Source organism: Colossoma macropomum, unplaced genomic scaffold (genome assembly GCF_904425465.1).
Source record: "Colossoma macropomum unplaced genomic scaffold, Colossoma_macropomum, whole genome shotgun sequence".
NCBI classification, from domain to species: Eukaryota; Metazoa; Chordata; class Actinopteri; order Characiformes; family Serrasalmidae; genus Colossoma; species Colossoma macropomum.
This window is the reverse complement of record NW_023494805.1, coordinates 35569733-35587439: the sequence shown is the minus strand read 5'-3', so window position 1 is coordinate 35587439 and position 17707 is coordinate 35569733. Positions and strand designations below refer to the sequence as shown.

Sequence of the window (17707 nt, the reverse complement as noted above, 5' to 3'; positions counted from 1 at the left end):
CTTTAACTCCACCTGCTGGAAATCAGCAGAACACCGATCAGAGCCAGAGCCTGTCTGGACCTGAGAGCTCTCTCTCAGCATCAACTCTACTGCAGGCTGGTCAGTTTAAACTACCAAACCAGCATTAAGTTTTTGCACTAGTTAACTCCTTTCACAAAAAATGCTATTTGCTCTTTAGTAGCCATTGATCATTTGGCAATGTTGATATGGTTTGTAACAGGAACACAGATATAGTTGTTCTCTTTTTTTCAACAGACTATCTTTGTAAACATAAGAACACAGTGACTTCTCTAATAAGTGGCTTCTTTTGTTTTAGATTATTCTACAGACCAGTTCAGTGATATAACCTATGCACAGGTTGTGACTACTAAAAAGAAACTCAGAGGAAATGGTAAAAACTGCATCTCTGCAATAACAGAATCTGTTTTCTGTTAAATTAGTTTTCGTGTTGAACTAATTTGATTTCTTTATTAGATAATGCAGTGACAAAGACAAGTGAAGTGATATATTCCCAAATTAAGGTGAAAAGCTTGAAATGTAACAGTAAAGGTAAGTATGACCTACTATACGTTATTTAAAAAAAACACATAACACTCATTATGGTAACACATTACACTTACCCACAGGGCAAACCACTCAGTGAAAACTAATGTAAGAACTTATGTATCAGGCATTTATTTGTTTGTTTGTTTGTTTGATGATGATTATAATGATGATGATGATGATAATGATGATGATGATGCTATGCTGCGGCCAAGTGATGCACTTTACTCACAGGCTTAGCAAAAAAAACAAAACAAAACAAAAAAAAAACAAGGGGAGCAGTGGTTTAAGAAATAATGTAAAAGGAAGAAAAATTATAACAGTTTTCATTTTTACATATATCTTATAGCATATATATACCTCACATGCAAGGGGGATTGCTATTAGTGACATTAAGTAGGTGCCTAAGACCACGACAGTTCATTAAGGTGTTTTTAGTTGAAAATTTGGTGGGGTTTTTTTCAGTTTATTTATTTTGCAGCAGTCTCTTGCTGTTGTCTCTCAACATGAGGACCAAAGAAGTGTCAATCCCAGTAAAGCATAACATTGTGAGTCTAAAAAAATAAGAATAAATATAAAGAAATTACAGACAAAACATAAGTCACGTAAAAGTCAGAACTGCAGTTGTCTGCTGTGGAAAAAGTACATTATGTGGTCAAAAGTATATGAACAGTCAAATCCTTCGCATTAAACCTGGCAAACCTGTTCTTTATGGAACTCATAATTGTCTTGCTGAAACAGGAAAGGCCCTTCCCAAACCACTACCACATGTGCAGAAGCACGTTTTCTTGAATGTCAAAGCGTCATGCAGCATTAAAATTTCCTTCACTGGAACTAAGGGGCCCAAAATCACATGACCCAGACCATTATTCCTCCTCCACCAAACTTTACAGTTGGCACTTTGTGCAGGTAGCATTCTCCTGGTGTCTACCAAACCCAGATTCAACAGCCCAGAGAAAACCTTTCCATTTCTATAGTGTCCAGTGGCAATGTGCTTTACACTGCTCCACTGCTGAAGTACAACCAAGAACAGACCATTTTTATGCACTTGACCTTTTCTGAACTTTTTATGCACTTATTGCACTACTGTTGCTCCTAGATGTTTCCACTTCACGATAATAACATTCATGGTTGACAAATCTAGCAGGACAGAAGTTTTATGGACTTGTTGGAAAGGTGGCATCCTATAACAGTGTCACACTGAAAGTCACAGAGCTCTGCAGTACAACCCCTTCCACTGTTAGTGTTTGTCTAGGAGAATTCATGGCTGAGGCTGAAATCTCTGCCCTATTTGGCAGAAATCTTTTTTTAATTGTGTCCTACATCAACTTTGAGAAATATTTTCTCATTTCTCCCTACAGAACCCAAGTGTGTGATGTTTACAGCCTTTTTTTTTATTTACTACTCAGTTTGAGTCCACCCCCAGCATTTCTATGAAATTCAAGTTTTCACAGACTTGATATGACCATTCCATAATTATCTTTTGTTTCTGAGCAATTCTTTTGTGGCTGTGCAAAAAGTGTTGCTGTTGTCTTGTTGCAAGGGCCACTTCCAGTTCAGCTTTAGCTTTTTGACAGATGATGGCAAACTGGTCAGAAATTGGGGTGGAAACCATAATGTTTCTTCCACCTTGCTTTTTTTTAGTTAAAAGATGTTCCTTTTGTCAAAAGTGTTTTTTTGGTATTCACCAGACATTATGTTCAGCATTGAGGGCAAACAGCTCCACCTTTGTCTCATCCAAACAAATCATATGTGTGATCTTTACTACATGTGTGATCATATTTCAGGTGCCTATCTATATTTTTTGAGATCAGCAGGTTTTTCCTTCCTGATTTGCATGTAGGGTAAATGTGTATCTCTTTCAGATGGTGGACTTATGCATTTTGGTGCTGACTGAATCAATACTTCCTTGTAAATCCCTTGGCATTTTTCTTCTTCCTTCAGTCTTTCAGCCAGCCTTTAGGCTGAATTTGGTGGGACACCTTGGCCTGAACAGACTGCCAGTGGGCTGAAATATTGTCCATTTGTAGATGATTTTTCATACAACATAGACTGAGCCATATTAAAGCATTCTACCAATAATGGTAGACTTTTTTTCAGAAAAGTAATAGTAACAAGGCTACAAGCTAAACAGTAGGACTGCAAAAGCAACCTCTTGGAGACATCATTATGGTTGCAAACATGGACAAAGCCAAGAAACCTAAAGACTTGAACCAAGGGACTTGACAAAATAATAGGTACCACAGTAACAGAACAGCTCCAACACCTCACTATTACAGATTTCAGCCCCATTCTTAGCAATGTAGTGGAGTTGCAGAAAGGTGATGGGATATTCAGGCCCTTAACTGAGAAAGTCAGCTCAGAAAAGGGGGTCAGCAAGGCCATAGACAAAGAACACTTTTTCATGATTGAGAGAAGAATGTACAGACATAGCAGTACTGGGAAAGAGTTAGTGGTTCCTGTTTGAAGCCTATGGTTTTTAAGCTTGGCCAGTCTGTCCCCTGGGTGAAGCATTTAGGGCTGCAGAACACAGTAGCCGGGGGTAGCCAGCAGATTCTAATGGCCAAGGCAATACCTGGACATAGCAGAATATTGCAAGTCATGACCAGAGTGTCAGTTCACCTCACCAACTAGGAAAGGAGAGAGAGAGCCACATTTATGACAGGCCATAAGGGAAAAGAAACCTGGTTAAAAGGTGCTCATCCTCCTACCAACTGCTAGCAAAATGGCAAGGCATATATGAGGTACAGCAGAAGATGGGCTTAGTCACCCACAAACTCTTTGTACCTGACAAGTTTAAAAAACTCAAGTCTTCTGCATCAACTTGCTGAGACCATAGGTGGACAGACCAGAGAATAGAGCTGAACAGCTATGGGTTGAGGATGAAGAGGATCCCAGACCTTATACACCTCTCAGACCCAACAGCAAGACTTGCAAGAAAGGATCCCAAAGAGACCTCTTGGTAAAGAGCCCGGAAAAACCAAGTAATGCAGCATGACATCAAGCTGCTTTCAACAGAACCCATCTGGCATTCACTGCAGACTTTCAGCATGCCTTATTCCTGACTTGAAGAAAGAGACAGAGATTGTGCTAGAGTTTGGCATTTTTGAGACTTTAAGTAGTAAATGATGAAGTCTAGTCATTTTAGTTCCCAAAAGAGACAGTGGACAGACATTCTGCATCAGTTTCTTGAAGCTGAGTGCAGTTTTGGCGTTTGACCCCTACCCAATGACAGGGGTGGATGAGCTGGTCAAGCGACTGGGCAGAATTATGTACTTTAATACATTGTTCAAAGGGTACTGACAAGTGTCCCTACCAGCATCGACAAGGAAGCTCATAGCATTCTGGGCATCCAGCGGTCTTGGTGATGCCCTTCGGATTCCGTGGAGCTGCAGACACATTTAAATACCTGACAGACAATGTCTTGCAAGGAATGGAGGACTACACAGCTGCTTACATCAATTGTAACATTGCTTTCAGCAACTCATGGGACAAAGGCACCTGTGAAAAGAGAAAAAGGACATGCAGTAATGTCTTAGAAAGGCTAGCTGTAAAAAAAAATGGTCTGTAAAAAAACAGCGTACTATACTGTATTACATGTATTTTAGTGAATGGGTTGTTGGGGTCACAGCTCAGATGTGTTTGGAGAAATAATTTTGAAAGCTACCAAGAGCCTGTTTACTTTATGTATGTTTTACTTAGTCATTCCTTTTTGTTTAGTGTTTGTTCATATGCCAGCTGTCCTGTCTTCACTGTGGGATTCTTGGGAAATATCTGTCCTCATGTGGAAGAACATCCACTTGTCTGCTATGACCAGACAAACCCCATAAAGGTTACCCTAACATCCCATTTGAATTATTCATCTAATGTTTACATCTGCAGTGGCTTATCCTACCTCAAGCCTTCTCGTCTGAGGCTCCCTGGGCACTGGCTCCAGTGGCCCAGTCAGTAATCCATCCCAGCCTTCTGTCCTCTGACTCATCTCAATTGTGAATACAGTGGAAGAGTCATCAGGGAACTTCTGCATGAGCTTAGTGTTGTATTAGAGGTTTGATGTGTAGATGGTGAAGAGGTCAGAAGAGCACCAGTTTCCCATGGTGCTCCAGTGCTGCTCACCTCCATCTCTGATACACAGTTCTGGAGCAGCCTGGTTTGCACTAGATTTGTTTCCAGTCACAGAGGCAGGATGGTACTGAAGGCACTAGAGAAATCTGCATTTTTATGATATTTATTTTTTTAGTCTGCAGGACTGTGATTGGCTGGCTACTGCTGTCTTTGTTTGAACAGTGTAGCATGTGATCAGTTCAGGTCTATGTTTTTAGAAGTTTTTTTAAAGAATAGTAGAATTACAGTGGGGAATGAAATCAGACTCTGTTCTCTCTTAGATGATCCAGTTGAACCCAGCGATGTGACTTATGCTGAAATTGAACTGAAAGCCAAGAAGAAGGAAAAGAAAAAGCAAGACAGGGACTGTTTGCTTAAAGGTGAGATCAAAAGAAAATTTCTGAATATGTAAGTGATTTGCAAGATCAAAAGTCTTGCCCAAAAAAAAATCCAATATACAAGGATAAAACCTTGCATTGATGAGTGTCTCTTGTCCTGTGTTAGGGAAGACCACCGCAGATGCAGATACTGTCTACTCAGAACTGAAGCAGAATACAGACAAAGGTCAGTTTCATAAGATTCACCAAAAATAGCCTTTAGAGTTTTAAAGGCATTTTAAATAAATTAGGGTTATGATACAGTTGTATGCAAAAGCTTAGGCACTTCTGGCCCAATTACATCTTTTGTTGATTCTGCAAATGTTAATGCCCAGTTAACTTCTATTTGATTAACTTAAAAATAGAAAAAAATTAGTAATTGTGGCATGTGCAAAAGTGCAAAAGAACAACCAGCTTGTAGATGGCTAGGGGTCTTTTTATTCATGTTTCAGAAATTTTCACCCACTCCCTTGCAGAACGCTCTATTAGACACTCCTACCTTGTTGCTCCACCTAATAGACGCAAAGACAGAGATGATAGCTTATCTGCTGCTGCACAGTTTGTGTTGGTCATCCTCTAGTCCTTCATCAGTGGTCACAGAACGCTGCCCTGTTGGCTGGATGTTTTTGGTTGGTGGACTATTCTCAATCCAGCAGTGACACTGAGGTGTTTAAAAACTCCAGCAGCTAACACACCACCATGTCAGTGTTACTGCAGTGCTGAGAATGATCCACCACCCAAATAGTACCTGCTCTGTGAGGGTTCATAGGGGTCCTGACCACTGAAGAACAGGGTAAAAGGGGGCTAACAAAGAGAAACAGATGGACTACAGTCTGTAATTGTAGAACTACAAAGTGCACCTATATAGTAAGTGAAGCTGATAAAATGGACAATGAGCATAGAAACAAGGAGATGGTTTTAATGTTATGGCTGATCACTGTATATACAAACATAAGCGTGAGGATTTTCTCTTACAGGTCCTTGAAGAAAGCTGGTGTTGTTGCAGTTCTCAGAAGTAATCATTTGCAGTAACTGTTCATTTGAGATTTTAAGGAATACAGAAAGAAGAGGACACAATTTAAACATATTTATCTGTTGGATTTGTCTTTAAAGGAATTCTGCAATTATTCTATATTGTTGAAATGAAAAAGTCTTATTTACTGATTTGTAACTAAACCATTTTGATGTTGAAAATAATTCATTGTATTGCGTTTGTTGAGCTCTACTTTTTTTTAACCAGGTTAACTTTTCAGCCATGTCAATCATTCTTATACAAGAGCCTCACTGGCATACATTTCATTAGAGTTTTGGGTCAAACAGGATTAAACACTCTCTGGTCAGCAGAGGTGAGCAGTAACTGGTTCCATTTATTCAGTTGTGCTTAATTAATATATTTGTACTTTTCTGAGTATTTTCAAATGATAATAGCTTTTTACTTCTACACACATATATTTGTAAAGAAAGCAAGCTACACTGTTTACTCAGTTACATTTTGCTTGTAAATGTTTAACCAGTAGTATGGCTTTAGGTTACTTTACTCATCTGCTGGAGAGTAATAGGTTTGGTTGTAATACAGTATGGTTTGTGTGGGAAGGAACATCAGTATTTTTGTCTGATTGTATTTTTCTGTTTGATGAATTGTCATGTATTTTCATTTTTGATGAATTGTGAGACTGTTTAGTTTTGTGGGTTTTTTTCTATTATCTTATCTTTATGTGTAACCAAACTTAAAATATTTGTTAACTAGTGGTGGTTTACAAAGTGTAAAGTTGTCATAAACTTTAATGTATTGCATTTGTTGGGTTTACTTTTTTAATCCAGGTTAAGTTGCTTATAATGCTTATAATCTGTCTTAATGAAATGATGCTTGTGTTCTGTTTTATATTTAACAAGCCAGTATTACTCATTGCAATAAAAGCTGTATTTTTATTCGTTTCTGATGATGTCTGAATGAACACAAATACATTTTCGTTTTCTAAGCAAAGCAGCTCTCTTATTCTGTTTTGTATTCAGAGAGAAAATTCAGCTTTGATCAAGTGCCAGTTTGCAGAAACTGTAGTTCAGTAAAAGACTGTGAACATGAATATTAAAACGATGGTCATTGGCTTGCTGGCTGATTGTGCTTCTAGCTGCTCCAGGTGATTTATGACTTCTCCTCATGTGTTCACTGCATTCTGTGCTCTGACATGATTGGCTTACAATTCAAGAGCTCTGGTATGATTGGCTTACAACTTACGAGCTCTGATATGATTGGCCGAGCCGGAGGTTCCACTTTTCACGTTGTGGTGGTCAGTCTCTGGTCTCTGGCGCTGCCTCTGCTGTGCTGAACCTCCTCCTCCTCCTCCACGCCCCCAACCTAAAACTGGCCTAGCGACGCATATGTGAAGGTCTATACATTGTAGACATATTCAGATATGTTACACACTTCCCACGAAAATATATACAAAGAATTTCCTAATTGTTGGGTTCTAGGTTTCGTGATGGGTTTCACGGTGCATTTACACGTGTTTGGCCAGCAGGTGTCGCCAGCGTTGCTTCACCAAGTATCGTTTCACTACAGAGTACAGTTAACAGATGTGTGCTGGACGCATTAACACCTAGTCTAGAAGAAGGAGGAAGCTCTCAAAATTTACATTCTCAAAAAAGTCAAAGCTGCCAGTGAGGGTGCTACTGTCCTCGATATCAGACAGTCCACTTACTCCAACATTAAAGCTGCAGCTTCTCTCCGCGCTCGCTCTCCTCAGTCTGAGTCTGACTCACACTAGAGGGCAGCACTGCTGCTGTGTGGTGCAGTAAGAGCTGAGTTTGCTGAAGAAGAAGAATGAACTGAGGAAGAGCCGCTGTGTCTCACGTGGGAGAAGTCTGTTTGAGAGGACTGCACGTTTTTATTTTAGTACGTAAACGAAACTATTACACTTTGTAAACTACAGTCTGCGTCCGTCGATTGTTTTTATTTGGCACATCGTTTTGCCCCTTTGTGTCTGTGGTCTCTGTCTGTGGCTCGTTAATAGCGATGCATCATCACCTCACAGTGCTGTAACGTCAGTCCACTAACCTAAGTTACATGCAGGGCTTATTGATGGTTACGTTGGTGGCAATATGTGGCTTTATATCTATGAACACTGTTCAAAATGACCCATAAATAGACAGTCTGTGGTTGGAGTTGTCTCTTTCCCTTTAATAAAAGGGGAACTCCACTGATTTTTTTTAAATGTATGCCTAATTAAATGGTGATCACGTCAACAGAATCGTTCTGAGTGGTTTGTTCTGAAATTCTTCGTTTTATAGACACCGACCAAGTCAGAATCGTTCACGGTGGTGGTGGAAACCAGACGTCTGTGGAGAATAAGCTCTCTAATGCTTCCTAACAAAGTTATTGCATACAACGGATATGAATACACTACCTGATGTCTGAGACGTTGTTTTACAGTAGTATTGTGATAAAGTTTTTAGTGTAAACTGTAATTTAATCCGTTTATTTTTAGTCCGTTTATGGTGGGAGGATACAAGACAGGTGATATGAAGCAAAATAGTGTCCAAAAACCATTTTTTTTTCCCAGATTGACCGTTATTTTACCACCAACAATACATTTAAAAACTCAGAAGACGTGTAGGGTTAGTGGTTTTGGATAATAAGTAAAATGGCTATATTTGCATTGTAGACATCTTGACTCCTGGTTCCTATAAGTGGCACTGTGAAGAAATCTGAATCGGTAAGTTTCTCTACAAATAAACCAATAAACATAAATCAAAACAGTGTTTCATTTAAATCACATTCAAGTTCAGAGAATTACATTTAGTGTTGAAGACTGAATGTATTCTTGCATGCAGACATGTGTTTTGTATTCTATGAAGGCTTTTTGGCTGAAGAACAGTAGCAGAATTAAAAAAGAACAGATATAATCATGTCTAGGTCATGTTATGATGGTTTAAATGGTTCTGACTCAAAGCTACAGCAGTTAAATTCTTAATACTGACACTTTATTTTGTCCTTTTTCCTTTTTTCTCTCTAGGCCCTGAATGTGTTCCTATTCCTTTACAGAACATGACTGAGGCGTTCAGCAGTAGCAGTGAGGCCGTCCTGCAGCGCACTGTGGATGTGACTGCCGCTGAATCAGGCAGCCAAGCTGGAGATCTAGAGGAGCTGTATCAGATCAGCGACACCTGCCGTTTCATTCAGAGTAAAGATTTCAAGAAGGTAAAAGTTCCTTTTCACACACTATGTCTCCATTACAGGGAAGTTCTGCTTTATTCGGTAATTGACATGTAAACAAAGTCGGAGTCATTCAGAGTGGTTTAAATGGAGCCTTGTATAAAAACAGACCAGCTGAGATTTCTTTGCAGTTGTGTTGATGGAAAGCAGGGGTCGCAATGTCTACAATGCAAATATAGACATTTTATTTACTGTCCAAAGTCACCAGTGAACCTACGTTCACACGGTTATTATATGTAATGTTGACAATGAAAAATATTGAGAAATCCAACATATGTTTTCTTTGGAGACTGTGCTCCTCTCCACCCTCAGTGACTTTTTAAAAATACATTTTAGACCTTATCCCAAAACTAAAACTATGTCTCAGGCATCAGGCAGCCTATACATACACCATTTTAGTAGTAACTTTATATGGTAAATTGGAGAGGCATAAAACTCTTTAGACATCTGGTTCCTATCACCACCACTGTGAACATTTCTGACTTAGGAAGTTTCTCCAGAACAGCGCATTTCACATCAAACCACTCAGAATAACTTTGTTTACATCATACATTTGATTGCATTCAGCCACAAGAGCATTAGTGGGGTCAGATACTGATGTTATATGATTAGATCTTGATCACAAAAGTCATCCATCTTAGTTCCAATGCTCCACAGCCCAGTGCTGGAGTTTTTTGTGCTTTTGTACCCTCTAACCAAAGCTTGGGATTGATCTTGGTGGCCCTAGTTCTCATATAAGGCTGCTCCTGAGCTTCTCAGTGTATTAGCAGTGCTTTTCTATGAAGCTGTGTTTCTATACAAGCTGGTTGTGCACTGTTTCCTGTGTCAGCTGTGGGTGCACCTTAAAGTTACTGAGTTGACTAATTAGAAGGCATGTCTGGATACTTTTAGGCATTGTATACACATTTGCATGGAGTGAATGAGTGTATCTGTGAGAGACCTGATGTGGCTTATTATTTCCTCTGCTCTTTACTGCGGCAGTCAGTGGAGCTGAATGTCCCTAACAGAGTGCCAAATGCCACATCAGTCTCATTTTAAAGACGTACAGTTATCAGCATACAGATGGATGCATGTGAATGTTATTGAAACACTGAATGTGTGGCACTCCTTCTTCTCACACCTGCTTACAGTTTTAACAGTGATGGAAAGTCTTCTTCAGTTTGTACAGCCTTTGCTCAAGATAGTCATGTAGGATGAGCTCATCCTGTATAATGGGAAAGGCGGCTTATTTGTCCAAAACAAATTTGTGTTAAAAATGTAACACATCACTAATATGTGCAAAAAATGACATACAGTGCAGCCTGTAAGTAATTGGAAAATGGCAGTTTTTGCGGCTGTGCACTACAGCACATTGCATTAAAATGAAACAAAGACTCTGAAGTTAAACTGCAATCAATTCAATGACTTTAATTTTCTTCTCTACTAGATGACCCATATAGATATTGCAGTTCTTTAATATGTAGACTGGCCAATTTCAGGATTGTTGTTGGACAGATCAACAAATGAGGTTTCAGGTTTAGTTTCAAATCCTTTGGAATCGAGAACTGCAGGATGTCCTGAGACGTCAATAAGTGAAATGTATGCTCAATGTTGCTTATTTTGAAAAGACATATTAATGTAGAATTAAGTTTCATGACCCACCCTGTTTTTTTTGCAGGGCATCAGTAAATTCTTTTCAGTTAAAAACAATGTGTTGTATTTTTGGTTTAGTATATATCACTTTTTGGCAAAATGTAACCTGCTCTTTCAGGTTTCTATCAGGTTTACCAGAAGCCTATATCTTGTGGTGAGTTCTCTAAGATGATTTTAGCTGTATTCCTTTCTGTGGTGTAGTGGAATGAGTAGTTTCAGCATGATAATTACCTTTAGTTTATCATCTAAACTGAAGTGCTTAAATAAAAAACTTTCATTTTGAAGCTTAGCAGTTAGAATATCGAATTAGTGTCGGCCAGTATTTAAGGTTTCAGTACCGGGAAAGTGGTGTCGTGCCATCTCTACTCAAAGCGAGTTCATATGAAACATATACAATAAACAACTAATACATGAGAATATTTGTTGAATATTGATGTCTTTTTTTGTCTAAAGCATCATTATCTCCTATGTTTCAACACAGGTAGCTTTGCAGTTTCCAGATGAACTTCTAGTAGATGCTGTAGCAGTCTCTGCAGCGATAGAGAAGGAAACCAAAGTAAAGACATATGTTTTAGGCGACACCTCCTATGGCAGGTATGAGCTGCTCTCATTGTTCAGTATTTGTATCGACTGCATGAGCACACATTATTAGAACCCATGCAGATAAGCGTTTTCTGTTTTTGGTTTTACTTCTCAGCTGTTGTGTGGATGAAGTTGCTGCAGAGCACGTAGGGGCTGACTGCATCGTGCACTACGGCCAATCATGTCTCAGTCCATCCAGGAGGCTTCCCCTCATGTATGTGTTTGGGAAGAGACCTGTCGACGTTCAGAAATGTGCTGACGCATTCAGAGAGCTCTACCCTGACACTGAGAGTCATGTGGTCGTATTATATGACATCACCTACTCACATGCCTTAGGTAAGCAAATTGGATTATATCAGTCTTCTTACTGCTACAGTGTGCAGTTACTTACAGGCTGCATTTATGGTATTGCCTGAGTATATCTGCTTTCTTGTTTATAAAGTAATGATGCAGTGACACACATCTGGCAAACTGAAAAGCCAGTCACCTAGTTACCTTTGATCACCTAAAATATGTAGAAAAAGAGTTGAAACTTCTACACAAATTACCCTCAAATTAAATCTGACATCCTCCACTTTACATTAAAAAAAATGTCAGTATCCAATTACTTACAGGCCGGATTTTAGGAGAGTCTGTGTTAAATTACTGGAAAAGACTTCCTGTTCTTCTTAGTAATACAAAGCCCTCCAGTGTTTTCTGCTTAATTAATTTAGTAGTGATGCGCCTACAATTGCTGCCGCTTGTAAATAAATAAGATGAAGTGCTTTAGTTACACGCTTCTGTGGACACATTTATACTTACTCATTTTTTCTGTGTATTACTGTGAAGTTAGGTCAGAAAAATTCATGATCGCATTGCACAGCTTGCAAATTTCTCCCTGCTTGAAAAACACCAGAGTGCAATACGACCTAGAATCACTAAGGCAGTATGCACAGTGTATAGCCTGAGGCCAGGTTGAGTTCTTGCTGGAGATGTGTCTAATCACTTGTCTAATAGGATGTTCTGCTGCTAGAACAGTTCCCCTAAACCCACCACTGCAAAGCATTTTGTATCATCACTGCCAAACAAATTTGTTGGGTATATTAGGCTGTTTTAAACATTTATATTTCATTTTTATTTGCTTTGAAAGAGGTTTAGTATAATATATCTATGAGCATTTTAAACATCTAACATATCTTTTCCCTCTTCAGATGCCTTCAAGAAGCTCTTGAGTGCCTCGTATCCCAACACTGTCTTCTCTGTTCTAAAAGCTGATCATTTTGGTGGTCAAGAACAAATCCATGGACTTGTTGCAGATGATGCTAATTCAGACTGTATGGACGACAGGGTCGTTCATAAATTCGGCAGACAGTTTTGTTTAGCAGAAGGCAAGAGCGTGGAGGACTACAGCATGTTCTACATTGGTCGTGAGGGTCTCACTCTTACTAACTTCATGATGACCTGGAACCGCTGTGCCTTCTGTTCGTTTGACCCTGAAACGTCCACAGGCCGAACTGAATCGATTAATATCAACAAGGCGCTGATGAAACGCTACTATGCCATTGAGCGGGCGAAGGATGCCAATGTGGTGGGCATTCTGGTGGGTACACTGGGTGTGGCCAACTACCTGACCATCATTGAACAGCTGAAAGAGTGTATTAGCAAAGCTGGCAAGAAAAGCTACATGTTTGCAATGGGCAAGATCAATGTGGCCAAATTGGCCAATTTCTTGGAGATCGATGTGTATGTGTTAGTTGCTTGTCCAGAGAACTCGCTGCTGGACTCAAGTGAGTTCTACAGGCCAGTGGTGACACCCTTTGAGATGGAAGTGGCCTGCAATAAGCACCGCGAGTGGAGCGGAGAATACATCACAGACTTCCGAGATCTACTTCCTGGTATGTGCTTTGGTGATACATCCAGAGTAAAACTGAAAGCGTTAATAATGTTTGTTACCCTTCAATATGGCCACTGGTCAGCTGGAGCCAGTTCAAAGTTTAAGTAGTGTATTTAGTTGATTATTTTTTCTTTTTTATATATATATATATATATATATATATATTATATATATATATATATATATATATATATTTCATATGTCTTCAGTGACATGGTCTAATTAGCTGTACAATTATTTGTTCATTTGAAAAGGATTTTTTTTCTCTGTTTCATTTACACCCAAGTTCATTCCTAGTTATTGGATGTGTGTTGAAACTCCCATCTGCACTCCTGCCAAAGTACAAAGCTGCTACAATGCTAGAATAAGGCAGAATTTTTATTAAGGTCAGATACGAAGTGCTGGGTAAAATTCAAAGTCATGATGTTTTCCAAATACACCGACCCACCACTTCATTAAAATGTATCTACACTTATTGTCCAGTTTATCAGCCCCAGTCCATCTGTTTCTCTGCATACTTTGTTAGCGCCCATTCACCCTGTTCTTCAATGGTCAGGACACCTCAGGACCACCACAGAGCAGGTATACATCTGCCTGGATTAGCATTACAGAGGGTACATGTATTGTAATATACATTATTTAATACAACATTCATTTTGTAGAGTTATGAATGCAGTAAATGCAGACATTGTAGCAGAGTCACTCAGTTTCACCCAAACATTCTGCCCTTCCAGAGTACAATAAATACATCTAACATCAGTCAACATATGTCAAATCTAATCGTCTGTCTGATGTCAGTATTTTTTGTAAGTAAATATCGACTGATACTATTATGATTCCAATATCATTGTGCATCCCTGTTTTTTTAAACGATTTGGGCGTGCAGCGTAAGTTTTTGTTGTCTGTCAGTACCGTTAAAACTAGAAGTCAGTATTATTGTTTGACACCAGTGCCTGTATAGCAGATATCACCCAGGACTAACAGCTGGCGAAGATCAATGAATAGTCTTGCTCTAAGTATCAGTAGTACATACTGAATGTTTCCCTTTTTATACCACTACTGGCTTCCTACTGACAGTGAGTGACAGCTCAAAATGTTTAAACCTTTTAGCTTATGGGATTTTATTGGCACAACCTCTATTTTTGTTGCTTTGTATAGTCCTCTTTATCGACAGTAGTTTTTTGCTAAGCACTTTGCTTTGTCTAAGACAGTTTCAAGGACACCAGTCTCTTCATTCAAAAGCTTGTCTTTTTGATTGTGTTGTATTGTAGGCTGCATCTGTTACTGGTCTTGTTGTAAAGGAATAGGCTGTTGTGGTGGAGCTGAGTGTGTATCTTCTTCAGGTCCTACAGGACAAAGAAGCTCCTTTACTACAAATGATTGTGTTGTCACTCTACAGTTAAATGATGAGGCTCACTACCCTAACAGATTAGAGCTCCAGGTCCAGCACTGTGCTGGGCTGTGCTGCGCTACCATATATAAGCTCTGTAATCCTTTTGATGCAGAAAACATAGCATTGATATTTTAATGTTTTTTGATTTTCTAAGTGAAAATAAGTTACACATCTACACACACAGACAGTACACACAGACGCACTTACAGGCCAAAATGTGTGTTTGTGTGTCGGTGGGTGTGTCTGTGTGTGTGTTTGTGTATGTGCGTGTGTGCTTAGTGGCTCAGGAAGCATCTAATTTGAATTACTTCTAACAGGCGGGAGCAGTCATGTGGACTTCCCAGAGCCAGATGAGTCTGCTAATGAAGAGGACACAACAGATGTGTCACTGATCACTGGTGCCCTGCGTACTTCCTGTTTACGTTCCTCCGCTGAGCCGACAGACGGCTCATCAGCGTCTTCGTCACTTGTCATCAGGAATCAGACTCTGACTGTGGCCAACACAAATACTGCAGGTATATAAGTGTGACAGAACCGGCTCAAATACTGGCATTTATCAAAGTTGCATTTAAGTGCAGTAATTTAACAACCTGAAAAAATGCTTGATTTGCAGTTAACTAACCAAAACTGTTATCAATTTCATCTATAATACCAGCGAGAAGAATAAAAGTGAAATATTGATGTACTTATTTTATATGCATGTTGGTATAAACAGATGCTGCAACTATTCCATGTTAGATTTAAAGACATTTTACCCCCTGCTTTTGTTTTATTCTACTGTCACCACCCCAAAAAAATAAAATATAGCTAGCACAGAAGCATTTCACACACTAGTGTTTTAACATATTATTTTAGGAAATGAATCACGCTACACAATCACATCATTCTGCAGTCTTAAAAAAGATCTAGACATTTTGATAATTTTGTACTGTATTTTTTTCAGTTGTCGTAATTTTGACACTATAAAGTTTGATCAGTAGGGTGAGCAGTGAATTCACTACTCGACCTCACGCTCCACCTACCAGCTTGGCCATTGGCTCATGAGTTGCTGAAAGCTGTCTTTTTATTTTCTCTCTACTGAAACATCTGCATAAATTAAGGTGTGCTTCATGTAAATGATATGTAAATGAGGTACTCGTGCACTGGAGCTTGAATTCACGCAGTGAAGCTGATTCATCATTTGTGCTCAAATCTCTGCTTGTTGTTTGTGTCGTGCGAAAGTTTTATGTTTGAGTAGTTTGTACGTCATTAAAGACGCCGACACAACTTTGATGAATGAATACTGTTCATTTCCCATCTATATATGGCAACTAAGCTGCAAAAATGGCCTGCTTGGAAGTCATTGTGTCTGTGATGTCATGAATAACCAACACATTTACATACATCCCTCTATTCAGCCTATAGCAGTTTAGTATCACCCATTCAGCCTATAGCAGTTTAGCCCTATTTAAGGAGAGGTTGGAAAATGGTCATATAAAAATGAACTGTGACTTTTTTCCATACATAAACACACTAAAATTATAAGTGGGCAAAAAATAAAATGCAAGAAAAATACAGGACCTGGGCACTTTAATATGTTTCTCATAATAAAACATTTGTGCTTTCTGTTGACAGCATCGTTTCTTGCCGGCCGTAGCTGGCAGGGTTTGGAGCCTAAGCTGGGGGAAACTCCGGTGGTGAAAGCTGTGGAGGGAAGACGAGGTATTGCTATTGCTTATGAAGAGGAGGGTACAGACAGTAGAGACTGCCTCACCTGACTTACAGCACAGTACACAGCAGTGTTTGTCTCTGGAGTACAGAAGGAAATGAGAGAGCTCTCCACTGCAGCATATTATGTCATATTGCAGTGCTTTGGAACTAGACATAAAATTTTAATACATGCCCTTTTTTGGGCAGTGCAGCTGTTGGACTTGTGTGGACTGTGTGTATATGTGTGTGTGTGTGTCTTGCTGCTGAAAGATAAAGGTGCAGTATTATAAACTTAAGCACTAATATTTCAGTGGTAATGTGAGTAAGGAAAAGCGAGGGACACATATATAAACCAAAACAGAGTTTTTGGTGAGCAGGTGGGCAAGTACATCATAAAGTAAGAGTGTCAAAACACAATATGCAATTCATCATGATAATGATAAATAACCTCTTATTACTCAGCCCTGCTGAACCCATATGATATCTCTGATCACCTTACACAAAGCTACAATTACCTATCTATTGTCCACACAATTATCTATATATAATTTCAGCTAAGTCAATCAAGAACCAATCTAAAGGCTAAATAATCTGTACAGTCATACGTGAAAGTTTAGGTACCTGGTCAAATGACATATATATATATATATATATATATATATGTGTATATATATGTACATATATATATATATATATATATATATATATATATGTGTATATATATATGTACATATATATACATATATATAAAATGTTTGTTTTGTTTTTTTAGATGAATGTTACACATTCTCCACAGGGACACACTTTTGCACACTTTCATTGCATAATTACTTATTTGCTGAGTTTAACATCAAATCATTGTAAAACATAAAACAAATGTGGCATATGCAAAGGTTATGGCAGATTCTGTATTTTGTGGTGTATATTTTATGCAGAAAAACAGAAATTGTGTACTGAAATTTGCAGGAAAAAAGGCAGAAAAAGTGTGTTCTCTGTCAAGGATCTTAACTTAGAAAATCAACAGAACACGTACTTTGACCAGGGGTGTTCAAACTTTTGCATTTGACTGTAACTAAACCTGAAGGCTGACTGCATGTAATTTAAGGAATTATTTAAATAAATAGCAGAAAAAAACAGAAAATAAAGCTGTCTGGCTGATGTCCTCTTTTTCATGAACTTAAGAGAACTTTTCTCCCTCAGTTCCACTTCTTCTTTTCTCGTCTTTTAGGGGAAAATGTGTGGTACTTTCAGCTTTCTTCCTGATGTCAGAAACAGTCATCTGCTCTCCTACAAACATCAGT

At 38.8% G+C, this 17707-nt stretch overlaps 1 protein-coding gene and 1 long non-coding RNA gene across 4 annotated transcripts; both read left to right on the top strand.

The window, feature by feature from the left end:
- The first annotated feature begins 33 nt into the window (after positions 1–33).
- LOC118826671 lies at positions 34–6461 on the top strand. Its single transcript, XR_005008767.1, has 4 exons — positions 34–99; positions 4929–5027; positions 5152–5211; positions 6002–6461. It is a non-coding gene; the product is annotated as an uncharacterized LOC118826671 (long non-coding RNA).
- Positions 6462–7839: 1378 nt separating this feature from the next.
- dph2 (diphthamide biosynthesis 2) lies at positions 7840–17035 on the top strand. Of its 3 annotated transcripts, none has more exons than XM_036597646.1 (7): positions 7840–7917; positions 9067–9222; positions 11351–11463; positions 11567–11787; positions 12642–13325; positions 15035–15232; positions 16332–17035. In XM_036597646.1, the coding sequence occupies exons 2-7, from the start codon at positions 9070–9072 to the stop codon at positions 16472–16474; spliced, it is 1512 nt and encodes a 503-aa protein (XP_036453539.1). In that variant the 5' UTR covers positions 7840–7917; positions 9067–9069; the 3' UTR covers positions 16475–17035. The 3 variants fall into 3 exon arrangements, with proteins under 3 accessions (XP_036453539.1, XP_036453541.1, XP_036453540.1); XM_036597648.1 differs by having other exon boundaries at positions 7841–7917; positions 9038–9222; XM_036597647.1 differs by lacking the exon at positions 7840–7917 and adding an exon at positions 8689–8737 and having other exon boundaries at positions 9038–9222.
- Positions 17036–17707: the final 672 nt, after the last annotated feature.

Excerpts from the sequence above, each read along its gene's own strand:
- dph2 (XM_036597646.1), top strand. The coding sequence starts at position 9,070 with ATGACTGAGGCGTTCAGCAGTAGCAGTGAGGCCGTCCTGCAGCGCACT. Across the intron at positions 11,464-11,566 it reads GGCGACACCTCCTATGGCAG|CTGTTGTGTGGATGAAGTTG; the intron begins GTATGAGCTGCT and ends TTTACTTCTCAG. Across the intron at positions 13,326-15,034 it reads CTTCCGAGATCTACTTCCTG|GCGGGAGCAGTCATGTGGAC; the intron begins GTATGTGCTTTG and ends TACTTCTAACAG.